Here is a 16237-nt window from a genome sequence, read left to right on the forward strand (position 1 = left end):
GGTACCAAGCTCACAATGAGTTAAACATTCCAAAGTGCTGTTTTTAGGAATGGTACATGAGGGCATGATAGAAAACTTGTCTACTACGACACATACAATTATTATTTTATTCCATGAAATAACTGGTGACAAAACTTATTTTTCTATAATAACAGATAAAACCTATAGAAACAAAATGTGTACAGAACACAAACTTCTCTGAAAACCAGATCTGCTCCTTGGGCAGGGCCCATGCTTTCTTTTGTGCTTGTACACATAAAACATCTTAATTCTTTTCCCTTTCAATTGTTTAAATGATAAATTAATTCTCAAGACAAAAATATGGTAAGTACCTTAGGGGAAAACAAGCAATATAGCAGGGGTAGGCAACCTATGGCAAGCGTGCCAAAGGCGGCATGCGAGCTGATTTTCAGTGGCACTCACACTGCCCGGGTCCTGGCCACCAGTCCGGGGGGCTCTGCATTTTAATTTAATTTTAAATGAAGCTTCTTAAACATTTTAAAAACCTTATTTACTTTACATACAACAATAGTTTAGTTATATATTATAGACTTATAGAAAGAGACCTTCTAAAAATGTTAAAATGTATTACTAGCACGCGAAACCTTAATTTAGAGTGAATAAATGAAGACTCGGCACACCACTTCTGAAAGTTTGCTGACCCCTGCAATATAGTAATGCTCCATTTCAGAGGTGTCAGGCAGAATGAAAAGAGCTCTGGACAAATATGGATTCTATGAGAACCACACAGGGAACCTTAATGAGTCACATGCATCTCTACAGCCATATGTTGAGTGTCACTGCCCAGAATGGTTAAATAGCACAGATACCTGACTGATCTATGGAGAAACGACAATATACAGTAACCTGCAACCTACATTATACAAAAGTCTCAGTGGACAACTGAAAACTTCAACTCCTGTTGGGCTGGTTTCCCCCAGTCATAGAGTCAACGGTCCTCCACACGCCTGGTTGGTTTTTCATACTAGGGACTTCACGTTTCCAGTAGAGTCCTGTCATTCCAGTTGTCAACAGCCCCAAGAGTTTTCACCAAGTGCCTTGTGGTAGGCATTTTTAAGATTACAGAGTATTCATGTTTACCTTACCTCAAAGACTGGCTCATTTAAGGAACCTCTCCTCAGCAGGTCTCAGACAACATCCATTATATCCTTGCACTCTTTGCCACATCAGGGGTCAGGGTAAGCAAGAAGAAATCACCTGACCTTTCCAAAAGACGGAATTTGTAGGAGCACAACAGCATACTTACTGTCCATTAACTGTGAAGTTGTGGCAGAGCTTATGAGTCAGTTACAGAGCAATCCTCAGACAACAGTACAGGAATGTCTAAGAATGCTAGATTACATGCATTGTGCATGTTTGTCACTCCTCATGCCTTGTTGTATTCAAGGCTAGTTGAAGTCCAGCTACCTATCAAGCAAACGCCACATAGATATGGCAGTGCAGATACCTCAGGAGGTCCTATTATCACGAGATTGGTGGAAGGATCCTATTCAAGTATGCAGAAATGCTCAATTTTCTTCTCCTCTATCCACAGTAATGCTAGTAATGGATGCTTCCAACCTCAGATGGGGAGTGCACTTGAATCAACATCAGACTCAGGGACTATGGCCAAGAGACAAGTCTCATCTTTCCATAAATATCTTAGAACTGAGAAAAATTTGTTTAACATATATGACATTCCATCCTCTAATCCATGGTAAAACAATACAGGCATGACAAACATCTTGGCGATGTTTTACGTAAACAGACAAGGAGGAACAGATCATTTCCACTATGCCAGGGAGCTGTTCACATATGGAACTGGTGCATCTGACATCAGATTGCCCTGACAGCCATTCACCTTCCAGGATTAATATCCTAGCAGGTCACGTGAGCAGACACTCGTCCTTTAATGATGAATGGTCCATAAAGTATTCAGTCAATCACAGATCTTTCACAAATGGGATCACCCAGCCATAGACTTGTTTGCCATGGAGTCAAACAAGAAATGCCATACCTTTTATTTCAGAAGGGAGTCTGAGTCCAGGATCTCTATTGGACACTTTTCCTCAGCTCATCTCCTGGGCTGACTTACATCTATCCACTGATTCCTCTAATTCTGAGGACAGTGTGGAAACTCAGACGAGATGGTGCCACATAGCTATTGCTAGCAACCTCTTGGTGCAGGTAGTTATAGTTCTCAGACCCTTAAAGATTCTTAGTATAACCTCCAATAACATTACCCCTGGATCTGGACATAATCTCCCAAACAATGGGAAGACACTCCATCCAGATCCACTTTCTCTGTACCTTACAGCCTAGATGCTGGCTGCCTGACTAATATAGAGAAATCATGTTCCAAAGCTGTCCAGAACATCTTGATTCACAGCAGGAATGACTTGACAAAGCTCACTTATGCCAAATGGAAAAGATTCACTCTTTGGGCAGAACAACATCAACTCTCCCACTCATTCCCATGATTTAAAATCTATGCTGATTAAAGAGATCTGAATTCACTATTAAAAGAGTACACTTAGCAACTATCTCCACTTACCAGTCTCCAATTCACACCCACAGTATATTCTCACATCCTACAGTGTCTACATGCCTCACAGAATTAATATATATATTCCCTCCTGTATGGGAGCTACCTCCCTCCTAAGATTGCGCTGTGGCTTTAGCTTGGTTGATGGGGGCTTCCATTTGAACCATTAGCATCATGTTCTTTATACTACCTTTCTGTGAAAACCACTTTCTTAGGCCTGGTCCCCACTTAGTCCGGACTTCGGACTAAGTTAATAACGTAGCTGAATTCGAAGTACCTTAGTCCGGACTTACCGCGGTCCAGACGCGGCCGGAAGTCTCCCCCCGTCGACGCCGCGTACTCCTCTCGGCGAGCTGGAGTACCGGCGCCGACTGTGAGCACTTCCGGGATCGATCCGGGATCGATTTATCGCGTCTTAACCAGACGCGATAAATCGATCCCAGAACATCGATGGCGTGCCGCCGGACCAGCCGGTAAGTGAAGACTAGGCCTTAGTGCCAATTACCCCAACATGTAGAGTAGGAGACCTACAAGCAGTCATGACAGGGCCATCATACTCTAGTTTTGATAAGGTTAAGGTCTCCTTTAAACCCCAGCCAAAATTTGTTCCTAACATAGTTTCAGATTTTCACTTAAACTGGACTACTGTATTTACATACCTGTTTTCTCCCTGAAACCTCTTTCTAATGATAATAAGAAAAGGCTTTACTCCCTGGACGTATCAAAACTTTTCTTTTTAGTTAAAGAGAACTAAAGGAGGCATGCACTGGCCAACAAACACTGTTGGGCAAAAGAATCCAATCCTGAACGCATAAAGCACATACAACTCATGGACTGCTAGATTCACAAAGGAGTGTAGGTGTGGAAATGGTCAGCATCAAACACCTGCCCCCAACTTTTAGGTGCCTAGAAAATCACTGAGATTCACAAAGCCTGAGTGAGTCACCTATGCTCCCTATACAATGAATGGGGCTAGATAGGCACCTTAGAATGGGTTTCACAAAAGCCAGCATGCTAGGTGGCTCCCCGCCTAAGCTAGCCAATGAGAGCTGCCAAGATGAGGGGTATGTCCTAAGCCCCACTTCTCTCAGGGAGTTTCACATCTAAGTCCAGACTTCAGGGAAGCACTTCCATCTGCTTGGGATTCTTGAGTTCAAACCCCCTCTTGGCATTAGATTACCTGGCTTATGGGAGAAACCCACCTCAAGTCCCCCTTCACCTGCAATGAAAGAAAGGATTTGAATAGGGAATCTACTACTTGTTGGAGGAGGTGGCCTAAACATTGGGCTAGAGACTATACTGATGTGGGGGGTTTCCTCAGCCTCTCCTATTGAAACATTCCACTGTGAAAAATAATGAAAGCGTCATTGGACCAACGAGAAAGAAAGTATGAGTCTGATGCTTGTGGCCGGTGCATTTATCAAGGAGATGGGGAAACCCAAAATCCAGTTCCCCTGCTCCAATGAAATGGAGGGAGCCCTCCCCCTCCCACCCAACACACACGTCCACCTAGGGCACTCACCTGAGAAGTAGTAGACGTGTTCAAATTCCTTCTTTTTCTCAGGTAGAAGGGATACTTGGGGGATCTCCCACAACCCCAGTGAATACCCTATTGTGCAAAAAGCTATGTGGAAGGGAGTTCCTCCTTCCCCAGCCAGTTTGTGTGAACTGGCCTGTGGGGGCCCAATCTGATGGATGTCCTCTGAGCCCACTTACTGGATTGTCCCTGCAGGTGAGTTAGGCAGAGGACCCCCTAGCTTCCCCTCATTCATGCATCACACTGGAGCTTAGACATGTGGACACCTAGAATGAGGCTGTAGCACATAGGCTGCTAGGGACCTTTTACTGCAAAAATGTAGGTGCCAAATGCGTTTAGGTGACTTCAGGATTTGACATCAGTAGAGCAGGGGTTTTGTGCACCCCAGTGGGGCCTGATTCTAGGATGTAGGCACTTAACCTGGCACTTAGGTACCTAAGTCCTTTTGTGACTCTAGCCCCCAGAGTGGACTATATGTAGACAACACATCTAAAAGACCCTCAGTTACTTTAAGGTAAATAATGTTTGCAGAAAGTTTTCTATTAATCTTAGGCATTCTGCCAGGGACAGCTTTAGCATGAGATTATGGGGGTCATTTGCCCCCCCAAAAATCATAACATTGGGTGCCAAACCTGAGTGGAACTACAACCCTGTGTACCAGGTGACAATGCCCAGTGCTGGGAGCCAGGCTCAGCCCTGCAGGACAGGAGCTGCTGCTGCAGGGATAGGGTAGGCTTGTTCTCCAGACAATTCCATCCTCCCCCCTGCCCTCCCCTTTGCACCTGGCTGGAATTAGGGTTGCAGTACTGGGGCAGAGAGTGCTCCTGCTGATGGTCAGTGTCCCCCCTTGATGACACCATATTGCACCCACTGAGTCAGGAGGCTGCATCCACCCCTGAATTCTGCTTAAGAACTCTGGACCTGTGGCGTTCCCCGGCTCTGCATAACACATGCTTCTAGTTCTCTTTAGCGCTGGACCTGCAGAACTAATAAACTTTGCAAACCTAGCTCTCTTTTGTACAGCTTAGTCGTGCAGCGCTGCAAAGCTCCACAGGATTGGAACTCTGGTCCTACAGCGTTCCTGCTGGAGCTTCAGTCAAACCTTAGAGGACAGATCTAGCCTTTAATTTTAGTTGGCTGGGGTCCAGCTAATCCTGGTGTGACTGTATAGTTAATGTAATGTTTAGTTTAGGTAAACATTCATTGATTTTAAAAAACAATGCTACATTTTTCATACATGTCTAAACCACTGAAGTTGAAGCACACTACACAAGTACTGTGTGCTGTTCATTATTATTATTCCTAATTTACTGTATATTAACCTGATCAAGAACAAACAGAGATGTTGTTGTCCTGTGTAGCTCGTGATGCATGGAAAAAGAAATATTTTGAAACTAAGAAAGCTACAGCTTCATTAGAGGACATTTTAAATAAACTGCGACAAGATGTAGAGCTTTACTATCAAAAGTTGCTGTTGCAGCTGGAAGCCAGAGATATCAGGAAACGGCCAAACAATTTAACACACATTGCAAACGCCAAGGTAATATCATTTGTTCATATTTGTCAATTCCTTTCTCTCTTTCCATGAAATTTGGCTTCTGTATAGAGTATAAATTGTAAGAACAAATTTACCACCATAATCCAGAAATTCCAAACGTTAGTAATTGTTTCCATAGATTCATAGATTCTAGGACTGGAAGGGACCTCGAGAGGTCATCGAGTCCAGTCCCCTGCCCGCATGACAGGACCAAATACTGTCTAGACCATCCCTGTTAGACATTTATCTAACCTACTCTTAAATATCTTCAGAGATGGAGATTCCACAACCTCCCTAGGCAAGTTATTCCAGTGTTTAACCACCCTGACAGTTAGGAACTTTTTCCTAATGTCCAACCTAAACCTCCCTTGCTGCAGTTTAAGCCCATTGCTTCTTGTTCTATCCTTAGAGGCTAAGGTGAACAAGTTTTCTCCCTCCTCCTTATGACACCCTTTTAGATACCTGAAAACTGCTATCATGTCCCCTCTCAGTCTTCTCTTTTCCAAACTAAACAAACCCAATTCTTTCAGCCTTCCTTCATAGATCATGTTCTCAAGACCTTTAATCATTCTTGTTGCTCTTCTCTGGACCCTCTCCAATTTTCCACATCTTTCTTGAAATGCGGTGCCCAGAACTGGACACAATACTCCAGCTGAGGCCTAACCAGAGCAGAGTAGAGCGAAAGAATGACTTCTCGTGTCTTGCTCACAACACACCTGTTAATACATCCCAGAATCATGTTTGCTTTTTTTGCCACAGCATCACACTGTTGACTCATATTTAGCTTGTGGTCCACTATAACCCCTAGATCCCTTTCTGCCGTATTCCTTCCTAGACAGTCTCTTCCCATTCTGTATGTGTGAAACTGATTTTCTCTTCCTAAGTGGAGCACTTTGCATTTGTCTTTGTTAAACTTCATCCTGTTTAACTCAGACCATTTCTCCAATTTGTCCAGATCATTTTGATTTATGACCCTGTCCTCCAAAGCAGTTGCAATCCCTCCTAGTTTGGTATCATCCGCAAACTTAATAAGCGTACTTTCTATGCCAATATCTAAGTCGTTAATGACTTTATCTGTGAAACAGTCATATGTCCTTCAGAGGTGAGCATAGCCCATCTAGTTTAATCAGAGTACACCATTGACCAGGTTTGTTTTAGGGATTTTATATCTAAAAAAGCTTAATTCGTTTAGAAAACCATTTACCAAGAATAGGAGCATTAGTCCATTTTTCATTTGCATATTATATGACAATCTGTTTGCATAGGCCAAGTGTGGACCATCCCTGGTGATTTTACAGATTACTCTTTGTTTGCCCAGAGTGTTTCATGGAAATAGCACACCCCAGTATTCCATGAATGCTGGATGAATGCATGAGAGTGCATGTAAGAACACGAAGTTTACTTCTTTTCCACATGGTAACAACTTGTTTAGTTTTGTATAAACTAGTATTTTTTTAATATAACAGAGATTTTTCATGAACGAATTATATGTATCACACTTTGTATGCTGGTGTAAAGATGTTCCAAATGCTTGTGTGCAACAGCACAGCCATAGCTCTGTGTGTACACTCAGCACAAATATCCTTTAAGTTCATGCAGAAAGATTACAAACTTCCTACTGTGTTGAAGAAGTAGGGAAATAGTAATCTCGGTCTAAATGCCTTTGGTGCGCTTGCACTTTGAAAATAGTGTGTTGCTCTGAGACCTACATTAGCAGAAGGAATTGGTGAGAGTTAAGGGAAGAGTAACTAAACTGGTCAGATAGACTGAGGAAAAACTTCCTGACAGTGAAATCTCCTTAATTGTGGAATAATTTGTCAAGGGAAGTAGCGAAAGCCCCTCTGATAGTTAATTTGAAACTAGACTAGCCAAAATAACAGAAAATCTACTGTGGCAAGTATTTGTGGATGTTTTTGTGTTCACATCTGAAAGCTATAAGAGATAAATACTTGTAAAGCACAATACGTGTAATTATTATTAAGCATGGCTCTCTGTCTGGGTAGCACTGCCAGTATTACAGAAGCATGTGCTCTATCAGTTACTTCTATTACAGTAACTCCTTACTTTAAGTTGTCCCGGTTAACGTTGTTTCATTGTTACGTTGCTGATCAATTAGGGAACATGCTCATTTAAAGTTGTGCAATGCTCCACTCTTAAATTGTTTGGCTGCCTGCTTTTTCCACAGCTGGCAGCCTCCCTACGCTCCGCCCCCCTCCCCCCCCACAGTGCCTCCCGCCCCCTGGCAGACCCCGCGGATCAGCGCCCTCCCCTCCTGCCCGTGGCAATCAGCTTGCGGCGTTTCGCGGGCAGGAGGGAGGGGGGAGGAGCGAGGACTCCCCTCCCTCCGCTGCCTCCCCAACGCTGCAAGTGGCATGTAATGTAGATATAGCCGCTGGGATATATAGAGGTTTTAAAAGGCCTAAAGTATCAAAAAAAGACTAATACACACATCCCCTTCAGTTACATTGACTTCTAGGAAGCTATGCTGATTTACAGCAGCTAAGGATCTGGACCATACTTTTGAAAACACTAATCTCACTGTCATTATAACTAAGCCATTTAATTTTTGAAAAATGATACTGCCATTATAGAGGTGGTGTTCTGTTTAATCCACACTATTCTTGAATATAGCAGATTGCCATCAATGTCCTGATTGAGACAAACCAAAGGCATTACATGGGTGAGATTGAAACATTCATATTTTTTTTAATCATATACAGGGTCCAGTCGGGAAGACCAATCGCAAAATAATGTGCTATTATCCATCTCCCAGAGTAACAGGGCTTGGGAAAATTGTGGGTGTCCCCTGCTCATAGGCCAGCAGGGCTTGACTGTTGGAGGGAGCTGCCCTCCTTTTGAGAGAAGACTGCTACAATACAGGACATTTGGGGTGGGGGGAAAGTCAGAAACTGAAGGAGGCTTGGAAGAAGAGTTTAGAGGATTGCTGTCCTGGTGCGGGGGAGGGAGAGAGATTATGGTCAATAACTGTGGTAGAAAAATATATAGAGAATAGCTGAACTGCATAAAAGCTTTTTGTTTATTCCCCATAGAACACCACAATCATCCAGATTACAACAGTGCAGCACGAAATTGATCAACTAAAGAGAAAGCTGGATAATACAAAAATGAAACTCATAATAGAAATTAAGGTAATCTGCATTTATTCTAACCAACCTGTAAATTAAACAAATAGAGATTTTCTTCGCTATAAAATCTAGAGCCATAAAATATTTGAAATTTTTAAAAGTTAGTTAGTATTTGAAGAGATATTATATTAAAGCAGGGTTCGGCAACCTTTCAGAAGTGGTGTGCCGAGTCTTCATTTATTCACTCTAATTTAAGGTTTCGTGTGCCGGTAATACATTTTAACGTTTTTAGAAGGTCTCTCTCTATAAGTCTATAAACTATTGTTGTATGTAAAGTAAACACGTTTTTTAAAATGTTTAAGAAGCTTCATTTAAAATTAAATTAAAATGCAGATCTTATCAGTTTAGTGCAGTGGTTCTTAATCTGGGGTGCACGCACCCCCTGGGTAGGGCCGGTGCAAGGATATTTTGCGCCCTAGGCAAAACTTCCACATGCACCCCTTGCACATCTGTTCATTGAGGGGCAAATCCCAACGAGCCTTTATAGACCTCAGGGACCAGCCATGCCCAGGGGCTGCTCCCCAGACCAGGTTACCCCCTCCCACCCCCGAACTCCTTTGGAGGGTGCACAGCCCCCCCGCGAGCCCTCCGCACCCCACCCCGGTGGCCCCCACCCCGAGTCCACTCACTGGCTTTGTCAAGCTTGGGCCGCTGCAGCAGCTCGGCAGGGAGAAGCCGCCTTCCGGATGCACCGGAGAGCCAAAGCGTCCCACTTGCAGCGGCGAGCCCCAGCCATGGAGGAGCTGGCACGGTGCAGGGGGGCAGCAGCCCTGCAAAGGCGGTGGCAGCGGCGCTAGCGGGGAACAGCTGTGTCCCCCCGCCCCTCCTGCCTAGCCTGTGCCCCGGCGTCCCCCCCCGGAGGGCTCCTGCAGATTGCAGCGGATGCATGTGGGCTCCAGTCCCCATGCATCCCCTGGCTCCCACCTCGCCTAGGGTTACCATATTTCAACAATCAAAAGAGAGGATCGGGGGGAGAGAGCCCTGCCCCCATCCACTCCCTCCCACTTCCCACCCCCTGACTGCCCCCCTCAGAACCCCCAACCCTCCCGCTCCTTGTCCCCTGACTGCCCCCTCCTGGGACCCCCCCACCCTAACTGCCCCCCTAGGACCCTACCCCCTACCTGTCCCCTGACTGTCCTGACCCTTATCCACCCCCCCACCCCCAGACAGACTCCCATGCCCCACCCAACCACTCCCCGCCCTCTGACAGGACCCCCAGAAGCCCCGACCCTTCCAACCCTCCCCCTGCTCCCTGACTGCCTCCCAGGACTCCCCTTACCATGCCCATGCCGGTCAGACGCTGGCTCCATGTGGAGGCAAAACATGCTGCTGGGCAGAGTGCAGAGGCAGCGGGGGGGGGGAGCTCCGGGAGGGGCAGCGGCGGCGGCTCACACTTCCAGGAGCCGCAGAACCTGAGCGCGGTCAGGGAGGAGACGGGGGGGCCCGCCTGCCGCCAGTCTGGGGTCCTGGCCGCCGGCCCTGCATGCGGTAGGTTGCCGACCTCTGTGTTAAAGCTTTCTTTGTGTTAGCTGTAGCTTTCACTTAAGTAAAATGACCAACGTGCCTACTCCACATCATGTAGTAATAAGCAGCATTCCTAGTGTTTACATTTTCCATGAACTGCATAAACTAAAGCCTTGTCTACACTGCAGTTTTGTTAGTAAAACTCTCCTGGTGTGCCAACCATATAAAACTACCTCAACAAGAGGCATAGAGCTTTTTGTGGCAAAGTTAAAACGACAAAGCATCAGTGCTGTTCGTTATGTTGCCATAACTGGCCTCGCCCAGTATCCCACAACGCCCACCATGACCGCTCTGCTCACTCCAGCTGCCCAGACATGCAACCACTCCCCTTTCAAAGCTCTGGGAAGTTCTGACAGCTGAGCATGCCGCTCCGGCAGCAAAGAGCAAATCATTACCATGGAATCCTGCTCTCTCCGGCACTAGGGTTACCAACTTCCTAATCCCTGAAAACCAAGCCCCCTGCCCCACCCCTTCCCCTACCTGTCCCCCCACCCCTAACACTCCACCCCTGCCCCGTCACTCACTACCCATCTCCTGGGACTCACTTGCCGCCTCCGGAGCTCGGAGGACCTGACGTGGAGCTTGCCTGCCTGCCCAATTGGGGCACAGCAGGGGGCTGTGGTCCCTGGACCGAGGAGCTAGGGAGGGGAAATCAGGGCACAGCAAGGTGGGAGGGGGGATCAGCTCCAGGGAGGGGCCAAGGTGGGGAAATCGGGCCACAGCGGGGAGGGCGTCGATCCCTGGGGCCAGGGTGGCAAAATCCGGGCACAGCAAAGTGAGGGGGGTCGGGAGGCACCCAGAGCAAGGGGCCAGAGAGGGGAAATCGGGGCACAATGGGGATGGGGTGGAGAAGTCAGGGCACAGGGGAGCACGGATGTTGGCCCCTGGAGCAAGGGGCTGAGGTGGGGAAATAAGGGCCCAATGGGGCAGAGGGTCTCCGGAGTGAGGGGCTGGGGAGGGGAAATTGCGGTGGTGGGGGAAATTGAGGCACAGCGGGGTGGCAGGGTCCATCCCTGGAGTGAGGAGCAGGGACAGTGGGGCACAGTGGGGCTGCGGGATCCATCCCTGGAGCGAGGGGCCAGAGAGGGGCATTCTGGGCTGGATGAGGGAGAAGGGGAGAGTCAGTCCCTGGAACGAGGGGCCAGGTGGGAAATTGGGGCACAGTAGGGTTGGGGAGTCCAGCCCTGGAGCGAGGGGCCAGGGTGGGGAAATTGGGGCACACCAGGGCAGGAGATGGGGGGTTAGTTCCTGGAGAGAAGGGTGGGGAAATCAGGACACAGTGGGGCGCAGGGGCAGACAGGTTACATATCTCCCCCCCCCCCCAGCCCTCTCCGACGGCATCTACTTTGAAGCCCAGTCCGGTAGCCACCCCGTTCTGTGTCAGACGGGGGCGAGGAGGAGGAGTGGGGGGGAGGAAGAGCAGCAGCTGCTTAGCCGAGCTGTTCCCCCGGGCTCCAGCAGCAGCTGCTGCTCTTCCCACCACCCCAGTGGCAGAGGCCAATTACTGTAGGTAACTGGACTTCTCGTGTCCAGATGCTGCCAGCCCAGTTTCCCTTTTCGACTGGATCTTCCAGTTGAAAACCAGACCTTTGTCAAGCCTATCTGGCACTAGGAACACAGTGGCAGGCAGGCTGCTACTGCGGGGGACTGCTCTGCTGTGCAGCGCCAGGGTGGGAGGCAGGGGCTGATGGGGGACGGGAGGGGGGCTTCCCCTCCCCCAGCCTCTGGAGTGGTTGCCTCCAGCTGCTGTCTGAACTTAGTGACAGTATGCCAACACTCACTCTCCCTCAACACAAACTGTCTCTCTCACATACACACTCGCCCACCACATACTGTGTCCCACACACACTCTACACCAGAGGTTCCCAAAGTGGGCGATACCGCCCCCTGGGGGGCGCTGGAACGATCCAGGGGGGCAGTAGTAGCCTCGGGTGCAATTGGGGGGCGTTGAATAAAAATAAGGGGGCGGTGGAGGCATAAAGAAGAGAATATAAGAAAATTTTGAAAAAACGTTCGTACATGTTTCATCTGTTGTGTAACATAGAGTTAAAGTTGTAGTGATTACTTTATTTTCCAAATAAATTCACAAATTATAACCGATCAGGTGTCAAGTCCGCCAACAGCTCTTAACAAGCAAGTGTTGGCAGGCGAGCATGTCGCGCATTGTCGGGAAGTCCAGCATGCATCGGCAGGAATATGTGCGTGTAATGACTTGTTTACAATATGATACTATAAATAGGCGACATGTATGAAATCTAATTTAGATTGTTTCTGAGTTGTGTAAAAAGCAGTTAACAATAGTGCAATAAGTATTTAAAATTTTTTATTCATATTCAATACCTTCGATCTTTACGGATTACGGATCACATACAAAGCAAATTGTATTATTGTTGTTTCAATAAAACAGCAATTTACACGTGAGTATTTTTATACATTTTCTTACATATCTACCGTACGTTTCTGTGTCTCTAGTACTTACCAATAATAAAATTGTAGCAGGCTTGTGTCGGTACAGTACTATTTGAAGTGTACAGTCAATATATTTGTCATATTTTTTATTACAATATTAACAAAAACGGGAATGAAATCGTAAAAAAACTGTTAACTATTAACATTTATTTATATCTATCGAATCATCTGTGTTAATTGGTAAATAAGGCGTGTGTTAATAAGGAACAATTATTTAAATAAGGGCAAACTAAATTAAAACTATTAACTGATTTTTAATTGCATATTGATTATTTTTTAAATTAATTATTTCTTGATAAATTTAGTTTGATATTTGACAATTTAATATCAAATACATATATCTAATGCTGAGCAAAGAACAAAACCCAGTTTATTAGTTTCATTAGTATTTTAGTTTGGTTGTCTTTTGCCGTCTTACGCAAAAACCACTGTATACCTGATGTCATGGGCGATATTCTAATAACACATCTTTCTTTACTATATTGTAGGACGTAGGTAGAAATATAGATACATAAAAGAATGCAAATTTGTCACTGCATCTTTCTCTTTGTTCGCTTAAAGAAGGTAGATTTCCAGGGGGGCGCTGAGTAATTTTTTTTCTGAAAAGGGGGCGGTAGGCCAAATAAGTTTGGAAACCTCTGCTCTACACTCTCCCCCCAATCTAGTAGCATGTCCATGGAACGATGGGATTGAGAAACATTCATCATATGATGTACTTGCCCCATGAGGCACTGTAAACCATTCTCACAGTACCCTGCGGCCACTTGGATAGTGGGATCGCTACCACACCGCACTGCTCTGTGTGTTGATGCAAGAAATGCTAGTGCGGATGCACTCTGCCAACACAAAGTGCATAGTGTATGGATATGCAACAGCGGTTTAATTAAAGCGATGGTGTACGTTGACATAACTTTTGTCAACAAAACGCTGTAGTGCAGACAGCCTAAGTAAGCCTCATAATCATGTCTTCGTTGCAATTCCCATTTTACATGAGGTAACTGGAGAGCCACAAGTTAAGTGACCTGTCCACCATCATACAGCAAACCTCTCACAGAGCTGAGAAGCATAGAGCAGAACTTGGTGATGTTCAGCAGTACAATGATGGCTTTAAGCTCCAATGAGATGGGAGAAGATAGAGAATGTCTGCATTCATTCTACTGTCACCCCTTCCCTTGACCCAAATGAGAGCACTATTCATGGGTTTTTAACATAGATTAGGTTCTGCAGACCCTGCCTTTGCCCATAAAGCTGAAAAAAAAATCACTGAATAAAATGATACTGGTCCAATTTTCTTATCCCTTCCCCTTCTGAGAATGTGAGGATAGCACAGAAGCCCAGCTGCAATAAAGCCTTGGAGGGGAGGAAGAAAGGAAGCAGTGGAATGTGCAGATGGCACATCTCCCATGTTCAGAGGGGTTTATGTACCTAACCCCTTTTTAGTTCCATAATGGCATCCACCACAGCCTCCATCCTGCCCTACCGGAGCAATTGTACAAACTCTCCCTGTAGAAGAAAGCGGACATAGTAGACAATATAGGCCAGGGATCGGTAACGTTTGGCCCGCGGCCCGCCAGGGTAAGCTCCCGGCGGCCCGGGCCAGTTTGTTTACTTGCCAAGTCTGCAGGTTCGGCCGATCGCGGCTCCCACTGGCTGTGGTTTGCCGCTCCAGGCCAATGGGGGCTGCGGGAAGCCGTGGCCAGCACATCCCTCGTCCCACACCGCTTCCCGCAGCCAAACGTTGCCGATCCCTAATATAGGCCATAGTTTGGAGAGTCTGAGATTGACATAGCCTCGGAGAGCCTTTCAGAAATGTCTGATGAAAAGATGAGTAGCGTGGTATGGAAGGCAATTAATTAAAAAGACTACACCAGCCCAAGAGTTGTAAAGAACCAGCAGACTTAGATGAGCACAATAGAAAATCTATAAATAAAATAACACTGATGTCCATTGCTCTCCCATGAAAGAAAGAAGATGCAGAGGTAGAATAAGCATCCCATAAACTATTTACAAATCTAAATCAATGACATGGAGGGCTTTTTGGAAGGGCAAAGTAAAAAAGGGACATGAGACAGTTATTGCTGCCTCACACTGTATGAAGACAGCAAATGAAGCGGAACAAAAGTTGAGTATTAGGGAAAACAAGCTCAATCACAGCTCTGGAACAGTAATTCTTTAGCCAGCCTTGTTTGTAAGACACCAACTTCAGAAAGTGGAAGAAAACATCTAATTATAGCTGTTGGAGATAGAGCCTTAGAATCACATCTATGAGAGACTGACAGGAGTAAATTCACAATTTTAAACATCTGCAGGGTAACAAGGTATTGGCATCCTCAAAGGGTACTAATGGAGCAGGCAATAACAGATGTCATAAGGGGGTTAAAACACAGGTGGGGGGGCGGGAGGAGCAGCCAACAACATCCACAAAGAAATGGAAAAAAATTAGGATGGAAATCAGCTGGTCTAACCTGAAGATAAAGGACAGAATGAAAACCCAGGAGCATTTAATTGTCTGACAAGGTTATTTTATTCACAGACCAGGTCTGGTCTAGGCAACTGCAGTACAATATACATTTTTTCACATAAGCTTGGAGCCAGATTTTAATTTTAGTTATAGAGAAGTGAATTCAAAGTATGACACTGAAATCAATGTGGATTATACTGTTGCAACTAAAATAAGAATTTTTCCCTTTGCCTCATCATCTGCAGTGTGGGATACAATTCTGTCCATTGCTAGCAAAAGTCAAAAGACTAGAAAATGTATTTCTAGAAGAAAAATAGTGTCAGTTATACAAAACAATCCTGAGATTCATAGTCAATTTTTAGTCATTCCTTATCCAGGCAAACTCCTACTGATGTCAATAGGAATTTGCTGAGTAAGGATTTCAGGATTTGACTTTTAAAGATGACACAACAAAGGAAACATGCAGAAAAGCAGGGCGAGAACTGGTTAGAATCAAAGGCACATTCTATATCAATCTAACCCACATAAAAGTTAAATCTTTACTATACTATATCTTCAACTTCAAAATCTTCCTTAAATAATCTCTAGTTCTTTTGCAGATGAGAAAGCAGGCGGCCTCTGATTTACGAGCATTGAGAGCAGAGCTGGCACAGAAGAAAATTCAGTCATCTTTAATACTTCAGTCTGAAACACCAGTATTTTAGAAGGATCGCATTACTTGGGATTGTGTAATATATTTGTATAGAAGCTCAGCATGTCAGTATTGTTTTTATGTTCCTATGCTTTTATTTTAAAGAGACTTTTCAATATGTAAGATAGGATAATTGTATATGTTAAAATAGAAGTATATCATGTATTTAAAATGCCTTAAAATAGCTCAAGCTAATAATTGTAACTCAGTTGTAATTCTCTTATACTTATAAAACATGCAGTTTAATCTATTAGCGTGTTTATTTTTGACTATAAGCTAATCAAATGTAAAGAAATGTCATTAAAAAATTTTCAAATAGTGAATTAG

At 45.3% G+C, this 16237-nt stretch overlaps 1 protein-coding gene across 7 annotated transcripts in view; it reads left to right on the forward strand.

The window, feature by feature from the left end:
* SPATA1 (spermatogenesis associated 1) overlaps positions 1-16233 on the forward strand; it is a 36974-nt gene extending 20741 nt beyond the window's left edge. For 2 of the 7 annotated variants that reach the window (XM_065554135.1, XM_042840523.2), the window contains 3 exons: positions 5444-5622; positions 8670-8768; positions 15819-16158. In XM_065554135.1, coding sequence (XP_065410207.1) covers positions 5444-5622; positions 8670-8768; positions 15819-15923 — 383 coding nt within the window. In that variant the 3' untranslated portion in view covers positions 15924-16158. Of the gene's footprint in view, positions 1-5443; positions 5623-8669; positions 8769-15807 lie in introns of all 7 variants that reach the window. The other 5 variants (XM_005294447.4, XM_042840522.2, XR_006172259.2 and 2 more) reach the window with 5 other exon arrangements.
* Positions 16234-16237: the final 4 nt, after the last annotated feature.

The sequence above is a fragment of the Chrysemys picta genome, chromosome 8, assembly GCF_011386835.1.
Source record: "Chrysemys picta bellii isolate R12L10 chromosome 8, ASM1138683v2, whole genome shotgun sequence".
Lineage (NCBI taxonomy): Eukaryota > Metazoa > Chordata > Testudines > Emydidae > Chrysemys > Chrysemys picta.